Source organism: Numida meleagris, unplaced genomic scaffold, assembly GCF_002078875.1.
Source record: "Numida meleagris isolate 19003 breed g44 Domestic line unplaced genomic scaffold, NumMel1.0 unplaced_Scaffold119, whole genome shotgun sequence".
Taxonomy (NCBI): Eukaryota; Metazoa; Chordata; class Aves; order Galliformes; family Numididae; genus Numida; species Numida meleagris.
In genome coordinates, this window is record NW_018362987.1 from 1,029,772 (window position 1) to 1,050,902 (window position 21,131).

The 21,131-nt window shown below is 42.0% G+C and overlaps 1 protein-coding gene across 7 annotated transcripts in view; it reads right to left on the reverse strand.

Annotated features, from left to right (window-relative positions):
• PRKG1 (protein kinase, cGMP-dependent, type I) overlaps positions 1 to 21,131 on the reverse strand; it is a 429,334-nt gene that overhangs the window by 108,415 nt on the left and 299,788 nt on the right. For all 7 annotated transcript variants that reach the window (XM_021381835.1, XM_021381839.1, XM_021381834.1 and 4 more), the window contains 2 exons: positions 14,244 to 14,321; positions 9,751 to 9,845 (listed from right to left, as the gene is read on the reverse strand). In XM_021381835.1, the coding sequence (XP_021237510.1) occupies positions 9,751 to 9,845; positions 14,244 to 14,321 (173 nt within the window). The remainder of the gene's footprint in view (positions 1 to 9,750; positions 9,846 to 14,243; positions 14,322 to 21,131) is intronic.

Here is a 21,131-nt window from a genome sequence, read left to right on the forward strand (position 1 = left end):
GGAAAGTTCATAGTTCACCAACACCTGCCTGAGTACCCTGTATCACTGGGACATGAACTAATAAAAACCAAGTTATCAACTGAATAGCTGTTTGTCAAAATGCAAGATGCATTTTCCTCTTGCTGCAGAGACCTTTATATAAAAATTTGACTTCTTGTTAAAGAAAAAAGAGGGATCAAGTTTCAGAGATCTTAGCAAGTCATTTAAGATGCTAGAAACTGTAAACACAGTAAGAAAAAACTATTAGCCTTAGTTAATAGCTTGTGCCACATCTGTAGTCTCAGACGATGGGCTGCTGAGCTCTCTCCCAATCAGTCAACTGCACGACTAAGAACTAGAATGCATCTCGTGAGAGGAGCAGATGGCTCATCCAAAAATGAACAACCCTCCCCCACCAAGAATCGACACCCCAAATGTCATTTCTTCTCATCTTGCACACTTAAACCGTGGAACTAATTGCCACAGAAGGCCATGGATTTTAAAAATGCTTGCTTGAATTTGATGGCAAATTGCAAATCCATCCAGGGCTGTAAATCAAAGCCAGAGCTCTGGTTCAGGACGTTCTTGCTTTGCCGTTGGCTGCTCTAGCAGAAGCTGGGCTGGATGGACCTTTGGTTTCACAAAGAGTTATCAATCTGTGCTCCTACTTAAGGCAGCAAGAGTCAATACTATCAATTCATTGCTGTCTGAAAAGCATAATGCACCCTTCATTGCTGTAATCACAATGCTGCTCTCGCAGGCAGGACGCTGTTAAAGCCAATACCTCCTGTCCCTTTGTTTCCTTTCATCCCCTTGTTCCTCAGCTTCTTCAAGGTGACTGAGCTTTTAAAGGAACTCTGACTTTTACCAGGTAACAAAGGTACGGCTACGTCTCTGTAGCTGTGAGCTGGAGCATATGTAACAGGAATTGGTGCAAACCTGCCTACTCATTTAGAGGCTCTGGCTGAGCCCCTTAACTGGGAGCCTCGTCACTGCCATGGCCATTCCCTGTGCATTATGAGCTCCTGGCAACAGGCTGAAGATGACCGTAGCAAGTTCCTGTGCAAGCCAATGTACTACTGGTTGGCGTTTTATGGTGAATACAGAGTGAAGCATCTGCAGAAAACAAAGATACTGCACCGGCATCCACTACTTGTTTGCAATAACATAATTAAGCAGATTGCCAAGGCCCTGATGAAGATTTCATAATTTACTTTCGAACAGTAGTTATCTTTTTGAGAAATAATCTATGAATTGTTTTCATCTGTTCCAGAGCAATGCCCTGCCTGAGGACCCTGATAGCAGGGCACTGGCCCGGCAGCCAGCCAGCCCAGATGGGATGCGGAGACAGATAATGGTGCCTAATGGAAAATGCAGTGAGCACTCATGAGACGAATGCAGAGGTCTCCCTGCCACCACTCCTGGCTCCAGCAGGGCCACATGCCTGGGGAGGATGCCAAGCCCTGTGGGGCAGTAGATGGTGACACTCCCAAGGTGTCACTTGGCCTCCTCGCTTCCAGGTACTGGGGCTCTTGCCCTCCCAAAGCCTCGGAGGATTTACTTCAGGTGCTCACCAGCAGCTTTCCAGAGCCCTTTCCCAACTCCTGGTGCTCCTGGTGCTGTGGGATGAGGACTGAAACCACTCAGTGCCACACTGCCCAAACAGGGCTGCCCTGGGCTGTTCTCAGATCATTATCCAAGCTCATTATTCCAAACCCTCAGCTTCCTCTGCCATCAAAACCCATCAATTCACACCCCAGTGCACAGCTCCCAGGCCTCCCATGGCATTACAGGCACGGATCTATCTTATCTGGAGAAGAAGGCAGGAAATAAGGCCATCATGTCTGAAATACCTTTTAAGATTGCCTAACACTGGTAATAAATGTAAAAAGCAGCTGATGTAATGGATAAAATAACTTCCTGCAAGTCCCTGGAGACTGCATGCCGGATGTACAGTGAGGGAGCTGCACATGAGAAGGGCAGCTGAACAGTCCCATTATTTAGAAACAGGGGTGATGAAGTGTGCTTCCTCCTATAAGCTGAAGATAAAAGTTTATTGTGTTTTTAACTGCACTCCCCTGTGTTTCACCACTTGAAACACTGCTTCAGTTTTATGAACACCACCCCAGTGAACATCCTGGTCCCCATCCCAGGCTCCTTTTGCTTTCTTACAGCCCCCTCCATGCTTTCCAGTGGTATGACACCTGCTTCCCAAGGGCACTGATGGCTTCCAAAAAAAAAAAAAAAGGATCAAGCAACATACTTTTAGCTGGGGCCAGTGCAGGCAGACAGCAGGGAAGGAGCACAGAGGATATTCTGGGAACTTCCAAACCACAGGGGCTTGTTCTTGTGCCCAAGGACTGTCATGAACCCCATGAAAGGATGGGTAATTTTCAATTCTGCAGTGCTACAACACACACAGCCTATTTTTAGGCAAGTGGCCAGTCACTAGGAGCTTATATCCGTAGCATAGGTAGAGGTAAAGAAACCTGATTTAGCTGTAAACACTAAAAAACAATGTCTGAAAAATCAGAACAGGGCAGAGAGCTGGTGCTCAGTACATTATGTGCCCCCGGAGAAAAAAACAGAAGGATTCGTACTTCTCCTTGGGAAAACAGAAATTGAGCTCCTGACCTGCAACACCAACCTGTGCTGAGACTTCTGTTTGCCACCTATACATTTGTGAGAGCACCCCTCCCTGCCAGCCAAGGAATGCCACAGAGCAATAAGCACTTCCAGCCGCTCTCACCTTTTCCTTCTCTGAAAAAAATCAAGGTAATTGGGTTAATAGGTCAGCAGATGGTGAGATTTCAGTGGAAGCATAGCTTTGTGAGCAAAGTGCCCGACCAAGGTGAAGCATGACTCTGTGTTCTCTGGGAGGTTCAGCCAGGGACACGAAAATGGTTTCTCTGTCCACAGCTCTTGAGACACAGAGAGAGCTGGGAGCAATGACAGGGCATTTGGTAAACTGCAGCTTGTTAGATACATCCTAACAGGTGATCTGTAATAATCAGAAATCTGTGTGTGTCCAGTGATGGGGTAAAATAGGAAACATTTGACAGCAAGGGATTATGAAATATACCCAGTGTTACTGTGAGCATGAGGATCAATTTGAACAGGAGTACCCATTTTACCAAAACAACAACAATGAAGCAACAAAACAAATAAAACTGAAAAACAATTAAAAATAACAGCCACCACAGCTGGTATGTTTCCTTTCCAGGACTGCTAAAGCTGCTGTGAACTGTATGCGGCACTGAGTGAGGGGTGATGCATTGCACAAAATAATATTTTAAATAGACAGATTACAAATCTGTTTTACCATCCAAATCAGCTATTTTCTAACTGCTGAGTAATAGCCTTCTTTCCTCGTCATTTGAACCAAGTAAATAAACTCTGGTAGTCCTTCAAAAGCTATTGATGAACAACTGTAGGAAAGTATTTCTGGAGTAACAGAAGATAAATAGGTAAGAAGGCAGAAAGTGAAGAAAAGACAGCAGAATGGCAAGGCAGTCAGTAAAACAGGTTTCCAGGTTTTGGTATCTCAGTTTTTGATTAAAAACAACTATTGGGTTCTTATCTGGGGAAGAATTAATACAAAGGTAAGTTGAGCAGTAGCAATGTTGCAATCACACAGAAAAAAATGCTGTTACTGTGGGGAACAGAAAAGGAACATTAGCAGAATACCAGCACCTCTTGCAGTACTTAAACAAACTTAATAAAAATGATTTATTTTGGAGGCTTGCTTGTAATCGAGTCACAGTAAGAAAAAATAGCAACATTTCAGAAAAATAAGCAAATCAGTGCCAGTCAGTAATCTAATGCTCTATTGATGTCTCATTCTCATCTTGGCTGTCAGCTAAAAGATCTTTTAAAATGTTTTTGGGATTATATTTAATTCCTATATTAATTTAGTTGGAAAAGTAAAGCTCTGACCTTGTCAGCTGATATAAAGATGCATTAAGGGTGCTCAGTAATGCAGAGGAGCTCATTAAAGAGGTTAAGATTGGAGGCACCCTGGGCTGTAATGACCATGCTCTGGAAATTTGTGATCTTGAGGAAGATAGGCCCGGCAAAATTCAGTGTCAAGACCCTGATCTTCAGGATAACATACTTCAGGCTGTTTAAAGAATTACCAGATGGGATCCCCTGGGAAGCTGTCCTCAGAGACAAAGGAGCGGAGCAGAGCTGGCAGTTCTTTAAGGAAGCCTTTCCCCTTCCCCCTCCCTGTCCCCCAGTACAGGAAAAGAAGCAGAGAAAGCAGGAAACCAGCATGGCTGGGCCTGCTGGTCAAACTGAGGGAAAAAAAGGACATGTACAGGCAGATGGAGCAGGGATGTGTTGCCTGGGAAGAATACTGGGATGCTGTGCAGACATGCAGAGATGGGATAAGGAAAGCCAAGGCACATATGGAACTGCACTTGGTGAGGGATGTGAAAAATAACAAGAAGGGTTTCTATAGGTACATCGGTCAGAAGAGACAAGCCAAAGAGAGCGTATTTCCTCTGATAAATGAGAAAGGAGAACTGGCTACAACAGACATGGAGAAGGCTGAGGTATTAAATGAGTTCTTTGCCCCAGCCTTCACTGTCAGCCAGACTTCTTATGTCTGTCATATCCCTGGACCTCACATCCCTGAACCTCTTGGTAAGGTCTGGGGGAGCAAAATCCCTCCCACTATAAGAGCAGAGCAGACATGAGAGAGCCTCATGAGGTTGAACGTGTACAAGTCTATGGGGCTGAACAACCCGCATCCTGTGGTCCTGAAGGAACTGGCTAATGCGGTTGCCAAGCCGCTCTCCATCACATTTGAAAAGTTGTGGCTGCCAGGTGAAGTCCCCAGTGACTGGAAAAAGGGAAACATCACTCCCATTTTTAAGAAAGACAGAAAGATTCAGGGAGTTACACACTGCTGGGCCTCATGTTTGTGCCTGAGATCATGAAACAGATTCTACTAGAAGAGATGTTAAGGCATGTGCGAGATGTGGATGTGATCTGAGACAGCCAGCACAGCTTCACCAGGGGCAGATCATGCCAATGTCTTGGCCTTCTATGACAGAGTGACAGTGGACAAAGGGAAGGGCAACTGATGTTGTCTACCTGGACTTGTGCAAGGCCTCTAACATGGTCCTGCACCACATCCTTATCTCTAAATTGGAGAGAGATGGGTTTGAAGAGTGGACTATCTGGTGGATATGGAGTTGGTTGGAAGGTCGCAGCCAGAGGGCTGTGATCTATGGTTCTACGGCCAGGTGGAGGCCGGTGACAAGCAGTGTCCCCCAGGGGTCTGTCTTGGGACAGGTGCTCTTCAACATCTTTATCTATGACACAGATAATGGAATCAAGTGTACCCTCAGCAAGTTTGCAGATGACACCAAGCTGAGTGTTGTAGTAGATGCAAGAGAAGGAAGAGATGTCATCCAGAGGGACCTGGAAAAGTTTGGAAAGTGCGTCTGTGTAAACCTAATGAGGTTCAACAAGACCAAAAGCAGGGTGTTGCACTTGGATCAAGGCAATCCCAGATATGTGTACAGACTGAGAAAGGAACTCATGCAGAGCAGCCCTGCCAAGAAGGACTTACAGGTCCTGGTGGATGGAAGACTTAACACGAACCAGCAGTGGGCACTTGCAGTCCAGAAGGTGAACAGTATTTTGGGCTGCATCAGAAGAGGGGTGCCCAGCAGGGTAAGGCACGTGATTGTCCTTCTCTACTCTGCCCTTGTGATGCCCCACCTGGAGTACTGCGTCCAGGTACAGGGGCCCCACATGTGGAACTTTTGGAATGAGTCCAGAGGACGGTGACAAAGAAGATCTCACATAGAGAGGGCTGGAGAACCTCTCCTATGGACAGGCTGAGGGAGCTGGGCTTATTCAGCCTGGAGAATGCTCAAGTGAGACCTGATAGCAGCCTTCCAGTATTTAAAGGGAGTTTACAAAGAGAAGAGAAATCAACTTTTAACATGGGTAGACAGTGATAGGACAAACTGGAATGGTTTTAAACCAAAAGAGGGAAAATTTTATTTAGATGTCAGGGGAAATTTTTCAGAGAGGGTGGAGAGGCCCTGGCACAGGCTACCCAGAGAAGCTGTGGATGTCCCATGTCTGGAGGTATTCAAGGCCAGGCTGGATGGGGCCCTGGGCAATCTGATTTAGTGCCTAATTTAGTGGGTGATAACCCTGCCCATGGGAGGGAAGTTGGAACTAGATGACCTCTGTGGTCCCTTCCAACCCAAGCCATTCTGTGTTTCTGTGATTTGCACATGCATTACATCTTATGGCACTTGACCCTCACCACATTACAGTTTTCTCTGCACGTAAATAGCAAGGAAATTTTCTTTTGACCCTACTACACACAGCTGCAGCTAATGTATTTCATCTATCATGTGAATTATCAGCACACAAATCAAAACAGAGATTTTGGGAAGGTAGACAGAGGACAGGTGCTTTCTGTAACAGCAGGAATACAACTACACAGGAGCCCACAGAGCTGGAGATACAAATGGGAAGCAGCACAAAAGCCTCTTGAAAGATGTGCTGCTATGTCCCATGAGAGATTAGCACTGCTGTACTCACTTTCAGATCATCACAAAGGTAACAAAAAATCTATGTATGTTACAGTAGGGTGTACAGTCATAACTGTCACCGTGGCAAAGCACTTCGTCAGTGACCTGAGGACCAGCGTTTCTTCTTCACCCTGTGCACCACAGACATTGAAAAAATAATACAATTTGTAAACCCTCTGTTTTATTCTTTACAAATGAGGAAGCCAAGCAGAGGAAGCCCTGTGCTGGGGCTGCCTTGGCTGGGAGCTAGTGCTCCAGGTCTCACCCCCGGGCCAATACTTCACCACTGCTGGAGGCAGGGAGACTCTCCCAATCCCCACACCTTTTCAATATGCCAAGCTGGCAAGTAATTAAAGCCAGTTGCCAAGGCATCCTCACCTCTTCTGACAGGCTGTCACACTGCTATAGTTTTGCTTACTTAGATGTTTCATTTTGGTTTAACTAAAGATACAAAAAAACAGGGCAAATGCATGTTCTAGGGGATTTATAAATCAACATGATTGAAGGTGATAAACTGTAAGTGAAAAACAAATCATCATTTTCAAAGATAGCACAAATGAGCAAACTAAGCTTTGTTTTAATAAACCTCTTTTGCCTCCCCAGCATTTGCCTCAGCCACATTGAACTAGCTACCTCTGGTGGTAAACACCTTAAAAACACACCTTTCAAAGACAACAGCCTAGAAACTAAGCAGAAAAGCATTAAAACAAGCTGCCATTTTCACTTCACTATTAGGAAAACATCTCTGAAAGAAGAGTGTAATGTATTTGTGAAAGTTTAAATCAAAGCACAGCCTCTATGTTTCTGTTACTCTTTTTCAGTACTGTGCAATCTCAGCATGTTTATTAATGTTGATATAAATATATAAATATTTTTAGAGCACCCAGTGAAGGGCTTGCACAACCAGGCACACTCTCCATCTGTTCTTCTGCTCTTGCCACCCCTGGGAGATCTGCAGAGTTTTTACAAGTCCTCTCCTCCAGAAAGCAAAGCACTCATCAGAAAATCCCACTTGTTGGACATCAGCTTTGGATGCATTGGTTTCTAGCTCAAGTCAAAGTGTTACGAACCAAATTATCAGTATTTCTTTCAGAATCCCTCCTCTGTTCACCAAGATGGGCTCCCACACTGTATCTTCAAAACAGCAGCCCTCTGCCATGTGCCATTACTGTTTTGTCCTAAGCTGCTCCTGGTTTCCAAATTCGATAACCCTCCCCCAGCTTCTGAGGTTACAGTTCTATCCAAATACATGATGTAAAAAAATAACATAATAGTAGGGAAGAAGTGGCTCAAACTGCTGCTCTTTGGGGTTGGCCAATGGGAAATCATTTCCAATCTGCTCCCCTGTCATTTTTAATTTTTCAGTTGTCCTCCCCAGGACAGTCCAATGCAGACTGAAACATGTTTTCTATCTATGCAGCATAGTACAGATGAAAGTCCTGCTCAAGAATTCAGCTGTGGCACCACCAAAGCATCACAACATAACTATTAGCCAGTTTTAGTAAAAAGTAAATTAGCCATAAAGTTGCACTGAGTTCTTTTCCATTGCCTATTTGAATGATTTCTGTTATTTCCCTGTTGAAATAAATAATTATTGTAAATGGCACTAGGTTTTTTTTTCAATTAAGAAAACATCAAGAGAAGTAACTGATTGTGAGTAATTGCAAATGACGTACTGTTATGCTGTAAAGTATACATCTGTGATCTCAGATTTAATTAGCCAGGAAGGTAAGAGAGCAGTGTAATAGTTGGGAGCCCTGAGTATTACTGTAAGATGATGGGGCTGATAATTTCATGACTTGTTTAGTTCCTGCCGGTGTGAAATGGGATACTGTGAAGTAATGTCTGCCATCTGGTGCAAGTGAGAAAAGCAGAATAATGTATATCAGTGCTGGATTTCCGTGTCAGTATAAATATTTCTAGCAGAGATTAGACAATATTTGTTATCCATCTTCCTTCTGTGCTGCAATATGCAGAATCAACACTGCAGCTATTACTTTATACTGCCCAGAAAGAAATGCCTTTAGTTGCAATTACATCCTTCATACATGAAATCACAACATACATCTAACAGTTTCAGTAGATCAAACTCATTATATATTGAAAATTCAAATACATGCAGACAAGTATTTGTTGCAAATTAACTAATTTCAGACTGAGTCAGTTAGCCAAAAACCATTATTTCAAATGCTGAGAAATTCTCCTAAAGGTGGTGTTGCATGTTACTACAATTATTTAGGGATGCAAGGTATTTTATTTCCCATGTCTGGTCTTCAAAAGATGGAAGGTTTGCCTGTTCTTGCTATTAGTATTAGTTACCAAAATAAGAGCATATATTTAGTAACTATATTACTTTAAAATTAATGCATAGATTTTCAGAGGCAAGACAAGCTTTGTGCTGGACAGGTCTTGCTAGCTGCCAGAAGTGACAGAAAATTTGGTCTTCAAGTATTCTGGCTTCTTTTTGGAAGACTTAAGAGGGAGCGAACACATTATCACAGTATCCAGAAGACAACAGCTTGCATGCAGAGATAAGAACTCAGAGTGAGATGAAACATTTGTCAGCTAAGATTAATGGGTGCCCCATGCTCCTGCCTAAAGCATGTTTTCCTATTCTTATCCTTCCCTGTAGAAATAAAGTGTATTTTTATAATCCGCTGAATATGGATTTATAGTTGTTATTCTCTTAGTTGACCCAAGTCATCCCCAAAGGAAATTGTTTATATAACGCAGGTCACTCATATACAATTACCACCTCCACCCAAATCCTAGATACACAGTAAGACAATTTGAAACACACCACCACTGCCCTGCCTTCAGCTGTCTACCCCATCCATAAGACTGTAATAATGTCCTTGATATCCATGAGAAATACGCCCAAATTGCAAAATGTCAAACTGCAAAATATCAAATATTTCAGATCTTCAAATGCATGATCAGGAACAGTGCCAAGATAAACTATTTTCTTATGCCTACAAACAAGGCAAAATCCACATTTGGCCACTTTGTTGCAGGCAATCCTATTTCCTCATTAAGGCACAGCATCGTTGCAACATACAGTACTAAGTGACAAAGCACAACTTCAAAGGCATAACACCACTTCCAATGTAACTCTAGGCTATTTCCAAATTGCAAGAACCCTCTGGAGACTGCAGAAGTCTTTGAAAAATTATTTCAAACTAAGAGCTACATCATAAGGAGCACTTACCCTTGTAGTGCTTTTTCTCCAAACCAATCTCCTTTCCCTAAAGTGCGGAGAAAGACTGGATCCTCACTGGGGGAGTCTTCACGAGTAACGTTCACCTGTTGAAAAGCCAAAACCCCCAGCATTTAGAAAACTTTTCATTAATGAATAAAGCCTATTTGTTCAGAGAGGGGTTAGTCATCTCCCACATCTCTCAGGAAATGCTCCGATCCATATCCTCTCTGGGAATCATGTAATTCTCCAGGCTCTGCTCTCTTCCCTTAGCATCAGCAAGCAATTATTAATTCTCCATAAGCCAATCTCAAACCACTCAAGAAAATGAATAGTTATTTTCCACTAAGATATCTACCACTCTTGGAAAGACTCAGTACTTGTGTGTTTTTAAAGGTTTTAAGCTCTAAACGTGGAGTTGGCTGCACAAGCACAGTCATTGGCCATATGGAGTCAACAGCACAAATGGGTTCCAAATATTTTATGTGTATAAGACAGACACATGGCATAGGCTTCTGTTAGCTTTGTTCCATATGGTTTCTTGCATTGCTAAGTTCACTTAAGGGAGAGGAAAAAAAATCTACGTTTAGTCATAACTGAAATGAAACTGGAGTATTATGGGCTGAAGAATGGCTCCTTTGCTTTTTATCACGTCCTGAATTCAGTGAGGAGATCATTCCAGCTAGAGCAAAAATCACAGATTAAACAAAAATACCATCTTATTTTTATTTTTATTTTTATTTTTGCAGTAAAAGAGAAAAGCAATTCGTGCTGATGAAATGGAGACTTCTACCCCCAGTAACACATTGAGTGGCATAACCTAGTGCATACCCAAGTTTGAGAAGGCACTGCAACAACAGGCAGATGGCTTCATACCTGTGAGTGACGACACCCTATCACTGGGGGTCCTATTTATTTTTGAAAAAAATATCAGAAGAAAAACTGTAATTGATCATCTAAACATGCTTCCACTTTGTATTATCTCTATAAGAGGCCCTGGTTCCCCAAGCCACCATGGGCTATAAATCCCAGCAGCTGTGTGATAACAAAGCCCCAGCATGCTGCTGGGAGCTGAGGATGGCATGGCGTACTCTGCTCATTACCAAGACTTCACAAAAGATGTGTGTTACGGATCTAATGGCCCCCTATGAGAAATATTTTCTCCTTTTGAGCTAACCTTTATCAGAGGGAACTCATGTTTCTTATGGTACGTCCAAGTGGGTGAATTACAGCAATCAGTGTGCAGTGGGGATCATCTCCCTGAGCATTAACCAACTATAAATCTAGTTGTCCAGGTTCTGTCTATAGTCAGTAGAAAGGAACAGCATTTCCAAAGTCTGAGATATCCAAAATTCAGGTAGGATGAGCAACTCTCTGGAGGATTTACAAGGGAGAATCCTTCATCCCACTTCTCCATTTCAGGCTGTTCATTTGCTTTAATTAGAGCTTTTGGATATGCAATTTCATAAAGCCAAAATCTGGGACTTCAGATGCTTCCCTTCTGACTAAGAGACATTCTAGTTTAGTTGTACTGCCCTGCACCTTCTCTTGTACGGGTGGTAGAACCAAGGGTTTGAGTGAGCACTGAGCACATACTACATTTAACACCTGCAGTGACTCATCGGAGATCAGATGAGGGTAAGGAGAGCATAACAGATGAGCCAGGAAGATTTGTAGCTGATGAAAAACAAATTTGGACAAGCAAAGGCAACTTTAATATGTATTTAAGCTCCTTCTCCATGACCTCTGCTGATCCTAAGAAATGAATGCTAAGGGATTACCAGAGTGTAATTTCTGCACAGCTCAGTGTGACAACACATCTGAACAGCCACAGTACCACTGACAAACCTGCACAATATAGTATCAAATTGGTACCACACCATTGCTATTAAAGGGAAAATGGTGTACAATGGCACAGCATGACACACAAAGCCTCTTGGTAAAGGAAGAATGATGAACAGGACAGAGCAGCAGCAGGCAGAAACCAGAAGGGATCAAACTGTTTTCATCAAATTTATTATTTAACAGATATCTGCACATAGGCTGTTTTGAACAAAAGTTGATTTCTATTCACTTGGGCTTGAGGAAATACACTCTAATAAACAGCAGAAACAGTCCCCCAGACATTTTTGCAGCGTTAGAAGCACCAGAACTGTTGTACCTCCCCAATTTTGCAAGGAGCTGCTTGCTGATCACAGGCAGACTCCGACAGGGGAATGTGGATGGGTTAAATTAGTAGTCACATGCCCCACAAAACTAAACGACAACAGAAGCCAGATCAAGTGCAGTGGATGGAGTTGAGGGAGAAAAAAGGGAAAAGGCTTTTGGTATGAAGAGAAATATCCATGAAGCACAGGTTGAAAGAAACAATGTTGAGCTCAGAAATTTAAAAAATATCACTTGACTGTCACTACAGAAGCTCTGACAAAAGGCAGGAGAGAGCTTTTAAAAGTAGCTATCACTGCTAGAACATGATGCTGCTGAATGCAGGAAGTGCAAGCAAGATCCCAGGTACGTGAGATGGAGCCAAGCTCTATTCTGGCTTACTAAGGCTTCTGGGCCTGGTTTCAGCACAGAGCATGAGAGTCATGTCTCTGCCTCAGAAAGTCTCAGTCAGCATACACTAATATGATTATTCTGTGTTTCATTGCTACTTCCACTGCCAAGGCAGTACTCCTCCTAGCCTGGGCTGTACCCTTTGCACGGAGCAGTTCTCATATCACTGAGCAGCTCACATGTCCAAACACAGGCATTAAAATTAAAAACTCTCCCACTTCCATCCTTCCTCAGTCACCAATATCTCTTTTGCAATTCAGCGAGGTTGGAAGAAAAAACTAGGCTGAATTTAACTGTCCCTGTGGGAACTTCTGTCAAGCCATCAAGATCCAGCTGAGGCTCTGGGATTTTCTCAGCAAGCCCATGTGCATTGCTTTGAACTCCCTTTTCTGGCCATCAGCTGATACACTAAGATAAAGCAGCAAAGGCCTGGGAGATAAAGCCAAGGAGCTTCTCTAGGGGGATTAGAGAGCTCTGGAGCAATGGCCAAGGACACTGGGACCAGGTGGTTTTCTCCTCCATCCTGCCACCTTGTGGAGGAGTGGACAGACCAGGCAGGTCAACTACTGGTTGCCCAGCTGGTGTCAACGACAGGGATTTGATTTTTACAGCCAAGAGACTCTGAGGACTGCTAGGAAGGGATGAAGCCACCAGATCAACTTGGTCAAAAGCATCCTCACCAACAGGCTGGTTTGTGTACCAAGGACTTGCTGGGAAAGGGAGGTGCATCAGACGTAGTCTGAGCAGAAAGGATTTTTAGTGCATGTCATAGTTGTCCTTATTCTGGAAGAAGGTGAAACCCTACTCAAAAAGCACAAGGAAATACCATCAAGTTTGCACCTCTACAGTCCATTATTAACTTCATTTCAGCAACCTGCCTGTGATCTTATTCATCTGAAAAAGACCACTTTTTTTTCCTCTTCTGACAAAGATTAGCTCCCAGAGATAGAGGGAAAGATGGTGAAAACTACTTTTAATATCTGAGAGCTAACAGTACAACGTGCGCACTCTTTCTCTCTGGATGACATGGTTTCTTTTTGCTGTCCTTAATTATGCAAGGACTATATTAACATCTGCCTTGGTGCAAACACCAAACCCATGAACCAGGAGTCTGGAGTTGGCCTGCTTTCAAGTATTTTTACCCATTTGTGTTTACTTTTCGTGTATCACATCTGATCTGTAGTGGGAAATCACTGTGTATTCCCTTGAATATCTCTCTCCTGCTACATGGAAAGAAGCCAAATGTTTCTCAAGTGTAATAGTATTATGCCAGCTAAAAAAAAAAAAAAAAAAAAGTCAAGAGGAAGGAAAAAGCTGGATCTATAAAATCCCACCAGGATTTTATGTGAAACAAGGTCAAAAAGCAAATTTTCCCTCTGAGCAGTGGAGCAGCAAAACTTTGACCTTTTTTAGTTCCCCAAAGAGAAAGCTGAGACTGCTTTGGGTTCTTATTATTTAATTTGGAAGAGCTATAAAGTGATAGTCATGGGAATAAACTCTGGAAGCCAGTCTTAAAGAGGGACACTCAGCAAAGAAAAGTTGACTATTGCAGGGTATATTGGGAAAAAAAAAGAAAAAAGTAAAAGGCTGTAGGATAAAGAAGTCTGCAGGGAATCTAAGAAGAGTAAGGGACATCTGTCATCAAATAAAAAAGCAAAAATAAAAAGAGAGACAAAGCAGAGAGATACACATGGCATGCAGAAACCGACCTAGCCCCTTGGGGTGGCACATAACTCCCTGGTGCAGATAACCCATCCAAAGAGAACTCTTTTTTTTTTTTTTTCCGTTCAGACCACTCTTCCCTACTGATACAATGCCAAAAAGCTTAATTAAATGTCAAGTGTTGCAACATTTGTGCCTTGAGGAGGCGGAAAGAAAGCACTGGCTGGCACTGAATTTTAAGAGCACATCATGACCATTGTGTTTTCCTTAGAAGAGTGTCAGCTTACCTTTCCTTTGCTGATTATAAAGAAAGTGTCCCCTCGAGCACCTTGTCGAATAATATACTCTCCACTTTCATAGTGCGTCTGTAAAAAAAATATATATAAATAAATAAAAAATGAACTAGAACAAACATAATCAGAGACTGTTATTCAGTTGATAATTTGCAGTTCTGCAAGATAATACTTAAGGAGACATAGCCCTGGGCCAGTTTTATCTGAATTTGACACTGGTTGTGATTTAAGAATTGCCCTACATCCAGGAATGTAATAATTAAAAAGAAACCATTTGTGGCTTGCCCATTTTTCTTATTACTGTGCTGGTGCCAGCTTTTGCCCAGATGAATTATCTTCACAGCCTAAATCCACTTACACTAAGTAAACCTGACACAGGCATTTTTGACAGAAAATACAGTACATGAATTAAACTGCAATAACTATTTTTACAAAAAATATGTTCTCTTTCTTTCTTTTTTTTTTTCTTGTGGTTTAGGTATTTTCCCAGCATTGCCAGCAAAGATTTTATTGAACAAATAATATTTGCTCTTCTCTTGTTATTTCAGTAGTTTAATCTGTCTTTTTTTTACGGAATATTTATTGCTGAATGTCATGCCTTATCAGAGCCTGCATACGAACTTAACAGGATAGCTTCATCCTTTGCATTACCCCATCAAAATCAATATGGATTTATACATCATCAAAAATAAAGACTCCACAGAAATATTTAGCATCTCCCCCAAACTAGCATTTCCTTCAGAGATGCTCTGCACCCTGCAAACTCAACAAACATCAATCACTTCAACTGTACACAACTGCTGGGATATGCAAAGGCCTAGCATCTCCCCTAAATCTCCTGCTAGTAAAACAAATGCTGCAGTTTAATCAAGGTTATGCAGAGAGTGCAGTTGTGGCTGTGGGTGTCATCTCTGCTGTGCCCCAGCACTGATCTGTGCCAAACCTACCCTAAAACACAGCATGCATTGAGCTCTGGTGTGGATGTTATCTGAAGCTACAGTGAGTACAAAACCCCAGAAAAGACTGCCAGATCTTTTAAACCCAAAGTATGTATAAATAACAGCATGATTTGAGCTAAGAAAGAAGAATTAATCAGAATGCTAGAACTTGGTTAAAGATTTCTTTTCTTTTTTATCCCAAAGGTATTTTATTGACCTGTGTTCATCTATTTTTTACACTCCAATTTCTTGGTGCCACTTAGAGACTGATAACAGGCTCCAACATGAAAACACATAAAGACACATAGTGAAGTATCTATTGCATCTGATCGAAATGACTCTTTGCTTTGGAAGAACTGGGCATGTGGTGGTATTAATGAAAGATAATTCTCTTAAGAAAAATATATCTAAGTGAACTATATTATCTATTTAATTAGGCTAGTATTTAAAAACGTGCATAATACTGGAAAAAAAAAACAGGGTGAAGGAAACCAGAATGTCTAAGGGAGATAATAGTAATCAATACCCTTAGGCTTTCCAGAATGAAATGATTGAAAAAATAAAGTCCACTATCTGAGTCACAACCACTTTCAGAAAGCACTTTGGAAAGGGTGTGGGTTGCCCTGTCCCTGCTGGGCTCCAACAATCACATTCCTTCTCCTCTTCCAAGTGCCAGAGAGTGAGGAGGAAGGAAAGCCTGAGAGGAGGCCATGGAACTCTGTGGACACAAACTCAGAGTTTTATTTCTTCCCTGGGGTTTCTGTGTACAGACTTTGAGGACGTACACTTTTGAGCACCCGAATTGAGGGTCCTTGAAAGGGTCTGATTTTATAAGGTGTTGGGATCATGTCTTCTTAAGTGGCATCTCATATGCAACCAAAAATCTCTATTGTTAAAGGTTAAATATATCCATCTAGTATTTTTGGTTTTGGTTTTACTACACGTAACACATTCAACAGAGCAAAACCTTCTTCCTCAGGCCAGCCCTGTTTCTTACTCTTCATCACCCATCCCAGCACTGAGCAGCTGGTGCAGCTGTGACTCAAGTCCTGCAGACATGTGTGATTTCGACCCTTGAGTCCTCCCAGCCTTCCCACCCAGGCTTTGAGGGATCGCAACCTGCCTCTGATGTTTCAGCACCTCTTGCCTACCTTATCTTCTTTTTCCTGGGCTCTTGGCTCACTCAAATCACTGCAAGCCCTTCTCTCCACATTCAAACAATTTTCCCCAAAGCTTTGTCTGGTTCCCAGTCATGCAGAGCTCTCATTTCACTTGACCTCCTCCTTGGCACTTCTCCCTACGCCATACCTTTGGTCCACATCTCCATCTTTATGTATTTCAAGCCCGTTTCTTTGATGACTAATTCCACTGTGCTTCTTTTTGCTTGAATCAACCTGTCTCCAACAACACTCCTGTCCTCTTACACTCTCCTTCTTTAACGCAAAACCACTCATCTGTGTGCATTGCCCTTCTAACCAAATTACTTCTGTCCATTTAGGCTGAAAGCACTGTGCAAAGTAAAATAAGTGCAGAAGTGCTCACTTAAGACGCATGCAAATAAAAATAATTACAAGCCTCTTGCTTTTAGCTGGCCACAGAAAGGTAGCAGGGTGTTCTCAGGTATATATGGTACCACTGTGTATCCTTTGCAAAAAGCAGTTTGGCAAATCTGTTGCATAAATTCATGACATTGCTGTCAGCATCACAAGTTCCATCCCAGCAAGAGAAAATCACTCCAAGAGCAATGTGAGAAAACAAGGACTTCTGAGAGCCTTACCATAGTGTGGTGGCACATACAGAGTAGCAATATTTGAATTAAAATCACAAGGAAGGAGGTCAATAAATATGCCTTTACTAGCCTTAGACTGACCTCATCGCTATTTCTGAACTTGCACTTACAAGATGCAATGCGATGGCTGAGCTTCAGCAAGCTGTTAAAAGCTGGGCTCCAGTGAAGGGCACGCTTCTGATGGAGGTAACAGCCACCAGTAGGCAGCCTCTTCAACTCCAGCTTCAAAGCTGTGTAGAACTGGTTAAAGAATTCCCAGTTTGCCTTGAAAATAGTTATCAAATATTTCTAGCCACCTTTGCAATCAGCAAATAAGCAACTAGAAATGTAACTAGTGAAATACCTTGTATTTAGGTTTAGCGCTCATATTTTTTGATTTTTTTTTACCTTCTCCCAAGGGACCCTGAAGAGAGGCAAGAGTTCATTCGTGAATATTGCATTTTCACAGGCAATACAAAAGTTCAGTGATTAAAGCTAATTTTATATCTTAGCTGTATTTCACTGAAACCCAAGTGTCACAGAAGTTTATGAGTATTCTTCTGAAGACAAAGAAGCTCCTCTAGTCCACAACAAAAATTAATCAAAACAAAGAAATTAATTCCTAGCTGAAAGAGCTGACTGGATCATATTAACCATTGTAACATTTTCTTCTTTTGAGCCAGAAAATGGAGCAGAAGGTCCAGCATATAAGTGGAAAGGAGAAAGCCCCAAGAGAAATGCAGGCTGCTGAAACACAGCTGAGCAAGCTGCCAAAGCCCAGACAGTCAAGTGGAAAAGCCAGTAGTTACAAGGTCTTGTGCGTGCAGGGAGAAAAGGGTTACACTGCAAATCACTGAGGCTTGGCATCAAAGCCTGAGAGTCAGCGCTCAGGTAAAGTACAATGATAAAGCTGAGAAATTACTGCTGGGAGCAGTACCAGCAAGCCACGGATGTGAGCTTTAGAAGCTCTGACAAATCGGGATAAAGGCTCACTTTAGTGAATTATAAATGCTACAACATCTAGAGAGCTTGTCATGCTAACAAGACTGTTGTTTTACAGGGTAACACCAGGCCCTTGAGGTACTTCTCAACAGGGCAAGTGCTGCTTTATCACTTCTTGAATGAGAGGTGGTAAGCACCTGATCAAATCCTTCAAAGTAAAAAGTCCCCAAACACAACTAATTCTGCTGGAAAACACTGGTGCCAGAGGGAGAACTATTGTGCCAGGTGAAGGGATAGGCCTCAGCCTTGCAAGACTTCACTTCCCTATAAACTCAGACCAGTTAGGAGGGACCACATTCTCCTTCCCAGTGCAGAGAAAACCACGGGGAGGAGTTTACTCTGTGGAGTGCTAACAACCTTGTGTCTTGTGTGTGCCTCAGAGGACATCCTCAAGCTTGGACACATGCTTGCTGAAAGGCAGAAAAAAGAAAACACAAGATATTGCGATTTTATCCCTTATTTTCTCAGGTAGAATCCTACTATTGGGATAAAATCGCAATATCTTGTGTTTTCTTTTTTCTGCCTTTCAGCAAGCATGTGTCCAAGCTTGAGAATTAAGGGTTTCCTTAGAAACAACCAACCCACGAAGATCCAACACTTCTATTAATACTTTGATTTTAGTTTGACCCATACATGGTTTAACTCCTAGGAGCATTTCAGTACTTCTGTTCTCCAGTCAGGAGAGGAGCTATGGACACAGGACTTCCACCTTTTCAAGGTTCCCTAATCTTTGCAATGAAGCTGAACTCTTAGCTCAGAGCCATTGGATTGTATTCACAGAAAGAATGTGTCAGAAAAGAAAAAATAAAGCTAAGGAAAGAGGAAGCTCCAATTAGTTTTCTCAGAGAATGAAGAACAGGTCCATAACCAGAATATTTTAATAGGAAACAAACCCAAAATAGATACATAGCAAGAGAAAGTCACATACACACTACATTAACTCAAATTCTTATTAAATTTACTTCATGCATGCAAAGGCAGGACCGACAGAAGCAGGGTGAAGTGAAAAAATACAATTAGAGAGCCAGCCCAATTAGCATGTCAAAGTCACCAGAGCATTTCCAGAGTGCCCTATGCCAGCCCAATGTCATGCAGCACTGCCAGCACTTCAGAGGAGCCCACTTTATGACCTCTCAACCTTTATGACTCCGACTTTTTTTATTTCCCCTGCAGATTCTGCACAACTTGTTAAATCCTGAATCCTTGCTACAATAACTGCCAGCTTCTGGTTGCTTGTATAGTATTGTGCAAGTGGTTCCAGGACTGGCTACACAACTCACACTACCCCTTATTTTTAACAATACCTGCAAATTTATCAAACACCTGTAATTAACTCAAAATATGTTTGTAAGCCACTCAGAAACTACGTTGATAGCTGGTTTTTTTCTAATCTAATTGGTTTCTTACAGATAAAAGCACACTAGGCAACATCTGTAGCAAAGAGATCTGTGTAATCATTGGTTTTCCACTGTATCTTCATTTCCTCACCAAAAACTAATATAGATTTATTTTCCTCACAGTTTAAGTGGATCCATGAATTCGCCTAAATAATTTTGGAATGGGTAAGAGCTCACCTTCAGGAGATACAGCCTATCTGACCAAATCTTTACCTTCACACTTTGTGATCACACAGTATCAAGCAGGATGAGAGAACAGGTTTAACCAGCACTGTTCAAAGATTAGGAGTCCCTATATGACTTTGAACAGACTGAAAAAACAGCAGTTTAAAAAGGGTTCTGGGCTAGACCATGCATCTGTGTCTGTATTTCAGCCTTACAAGGTTTAATAGGAGGATGCAGCTAAATAAACAGAGTTGGTGATAGTTGCACCTCTAAATGGTAGGTTCCAGCTGCCAGCATGGAAAACTGAACATCTGAGATGCATTAAAAGTAATTCAGACAGAACAGCTAGCTTGCATTTATTTTTATATTAGGAAGAGCAAAAATTTTATCATCTGAATCAGGATCGAACAGTGAACACTGTATCCCTCACCATCCCTTGTGCTCTTCATTGCCATCAATCATTGCTACCATCATCCCCAGCTACTTCAAGGTTTAGTATTTACAGCAAAGACCTAAGCACACCCAGGATACTATATTTTCAACACTGGAATGCAACAACAAAAATGAAATTTTTCAGGAAAATATTGCTGAAAGACTCATGAAAGCTATTTGGTGCATTCAAGCCAGATGTAGATGCAGTGAATGTACATGGAACATATTGAAATCTGAGTATCAGTCAGAGTTCCATATTGATTGCAATGGTCATTCCAAACTGCCATTTCCCCATAGAAAAGAGATAAAATGGAAATAAAGGTTGCTTAAAAAACTAAGGCTGTTAAAAAACTAAACATGAGTAGTTTCTGTGCAACAACTCTACTTATCAGAGACAGATCTTAATCCAATTCATGTAGTACTCAGTCTAAATGGCCTTCACGTACAGTTAAAATCAACCGCAGCATACAGAGAAGCTTCAATCTTTCATAAGGCATCTTTTGCAACCTAAATGTCTTAGTTTCAGCTGGGATGGAATTATTTTCTTCAGAGTGCCTGGTATGATGCTGTGTTTTCGTTCTAGGAGAAAAATAATGTTTATAGCTGCTGCTAAGCAGTGCTGCACAGAGCCAAGGCCATTCACAGAGGAAGGCCCAAGGAGCTGGGAGGGAACAGAATGAGGACAGCTGACTTAAAGTGGCCAAAGGGATATTCCATACCATATGACATCTGGCAGAAGGAGTTTTGAAGGGGAGTTCATCTCTCTCTCTTCCACTGCTCAGGGGCTAGTGGGGCATTGGTCATCAGGTGGCAAGCAATTGCTTGTGTGTCACTTGTCCTGTATATATATAAAAATATAACTATTTTCCTTATCCTTTTCTCTATCTTAGTAAGTAGTTTTATCTCAACTCACAAGTTCCACTTTTTTTTTTTTTTTTTTTGCTCAGAGATCACCAGTACCACCCCCCTCTGAAAAGGTGTTTGTGCAACTTAGTTCCTGCACAAGCTGGTAAGCGAGTGTACCATCACACACTGCATTTGCTTTCTCTTTGTTTTTCTCCTTTGCAATGGTGACACTGTAACTAGAACAAGATGAGAGAGTTTGAAATCTGAATTTCTACATTTTGTCCTTCTCAGAGAGGTTTCTGTCATGACTCTCTGTTGAGTATGGAAATGACGT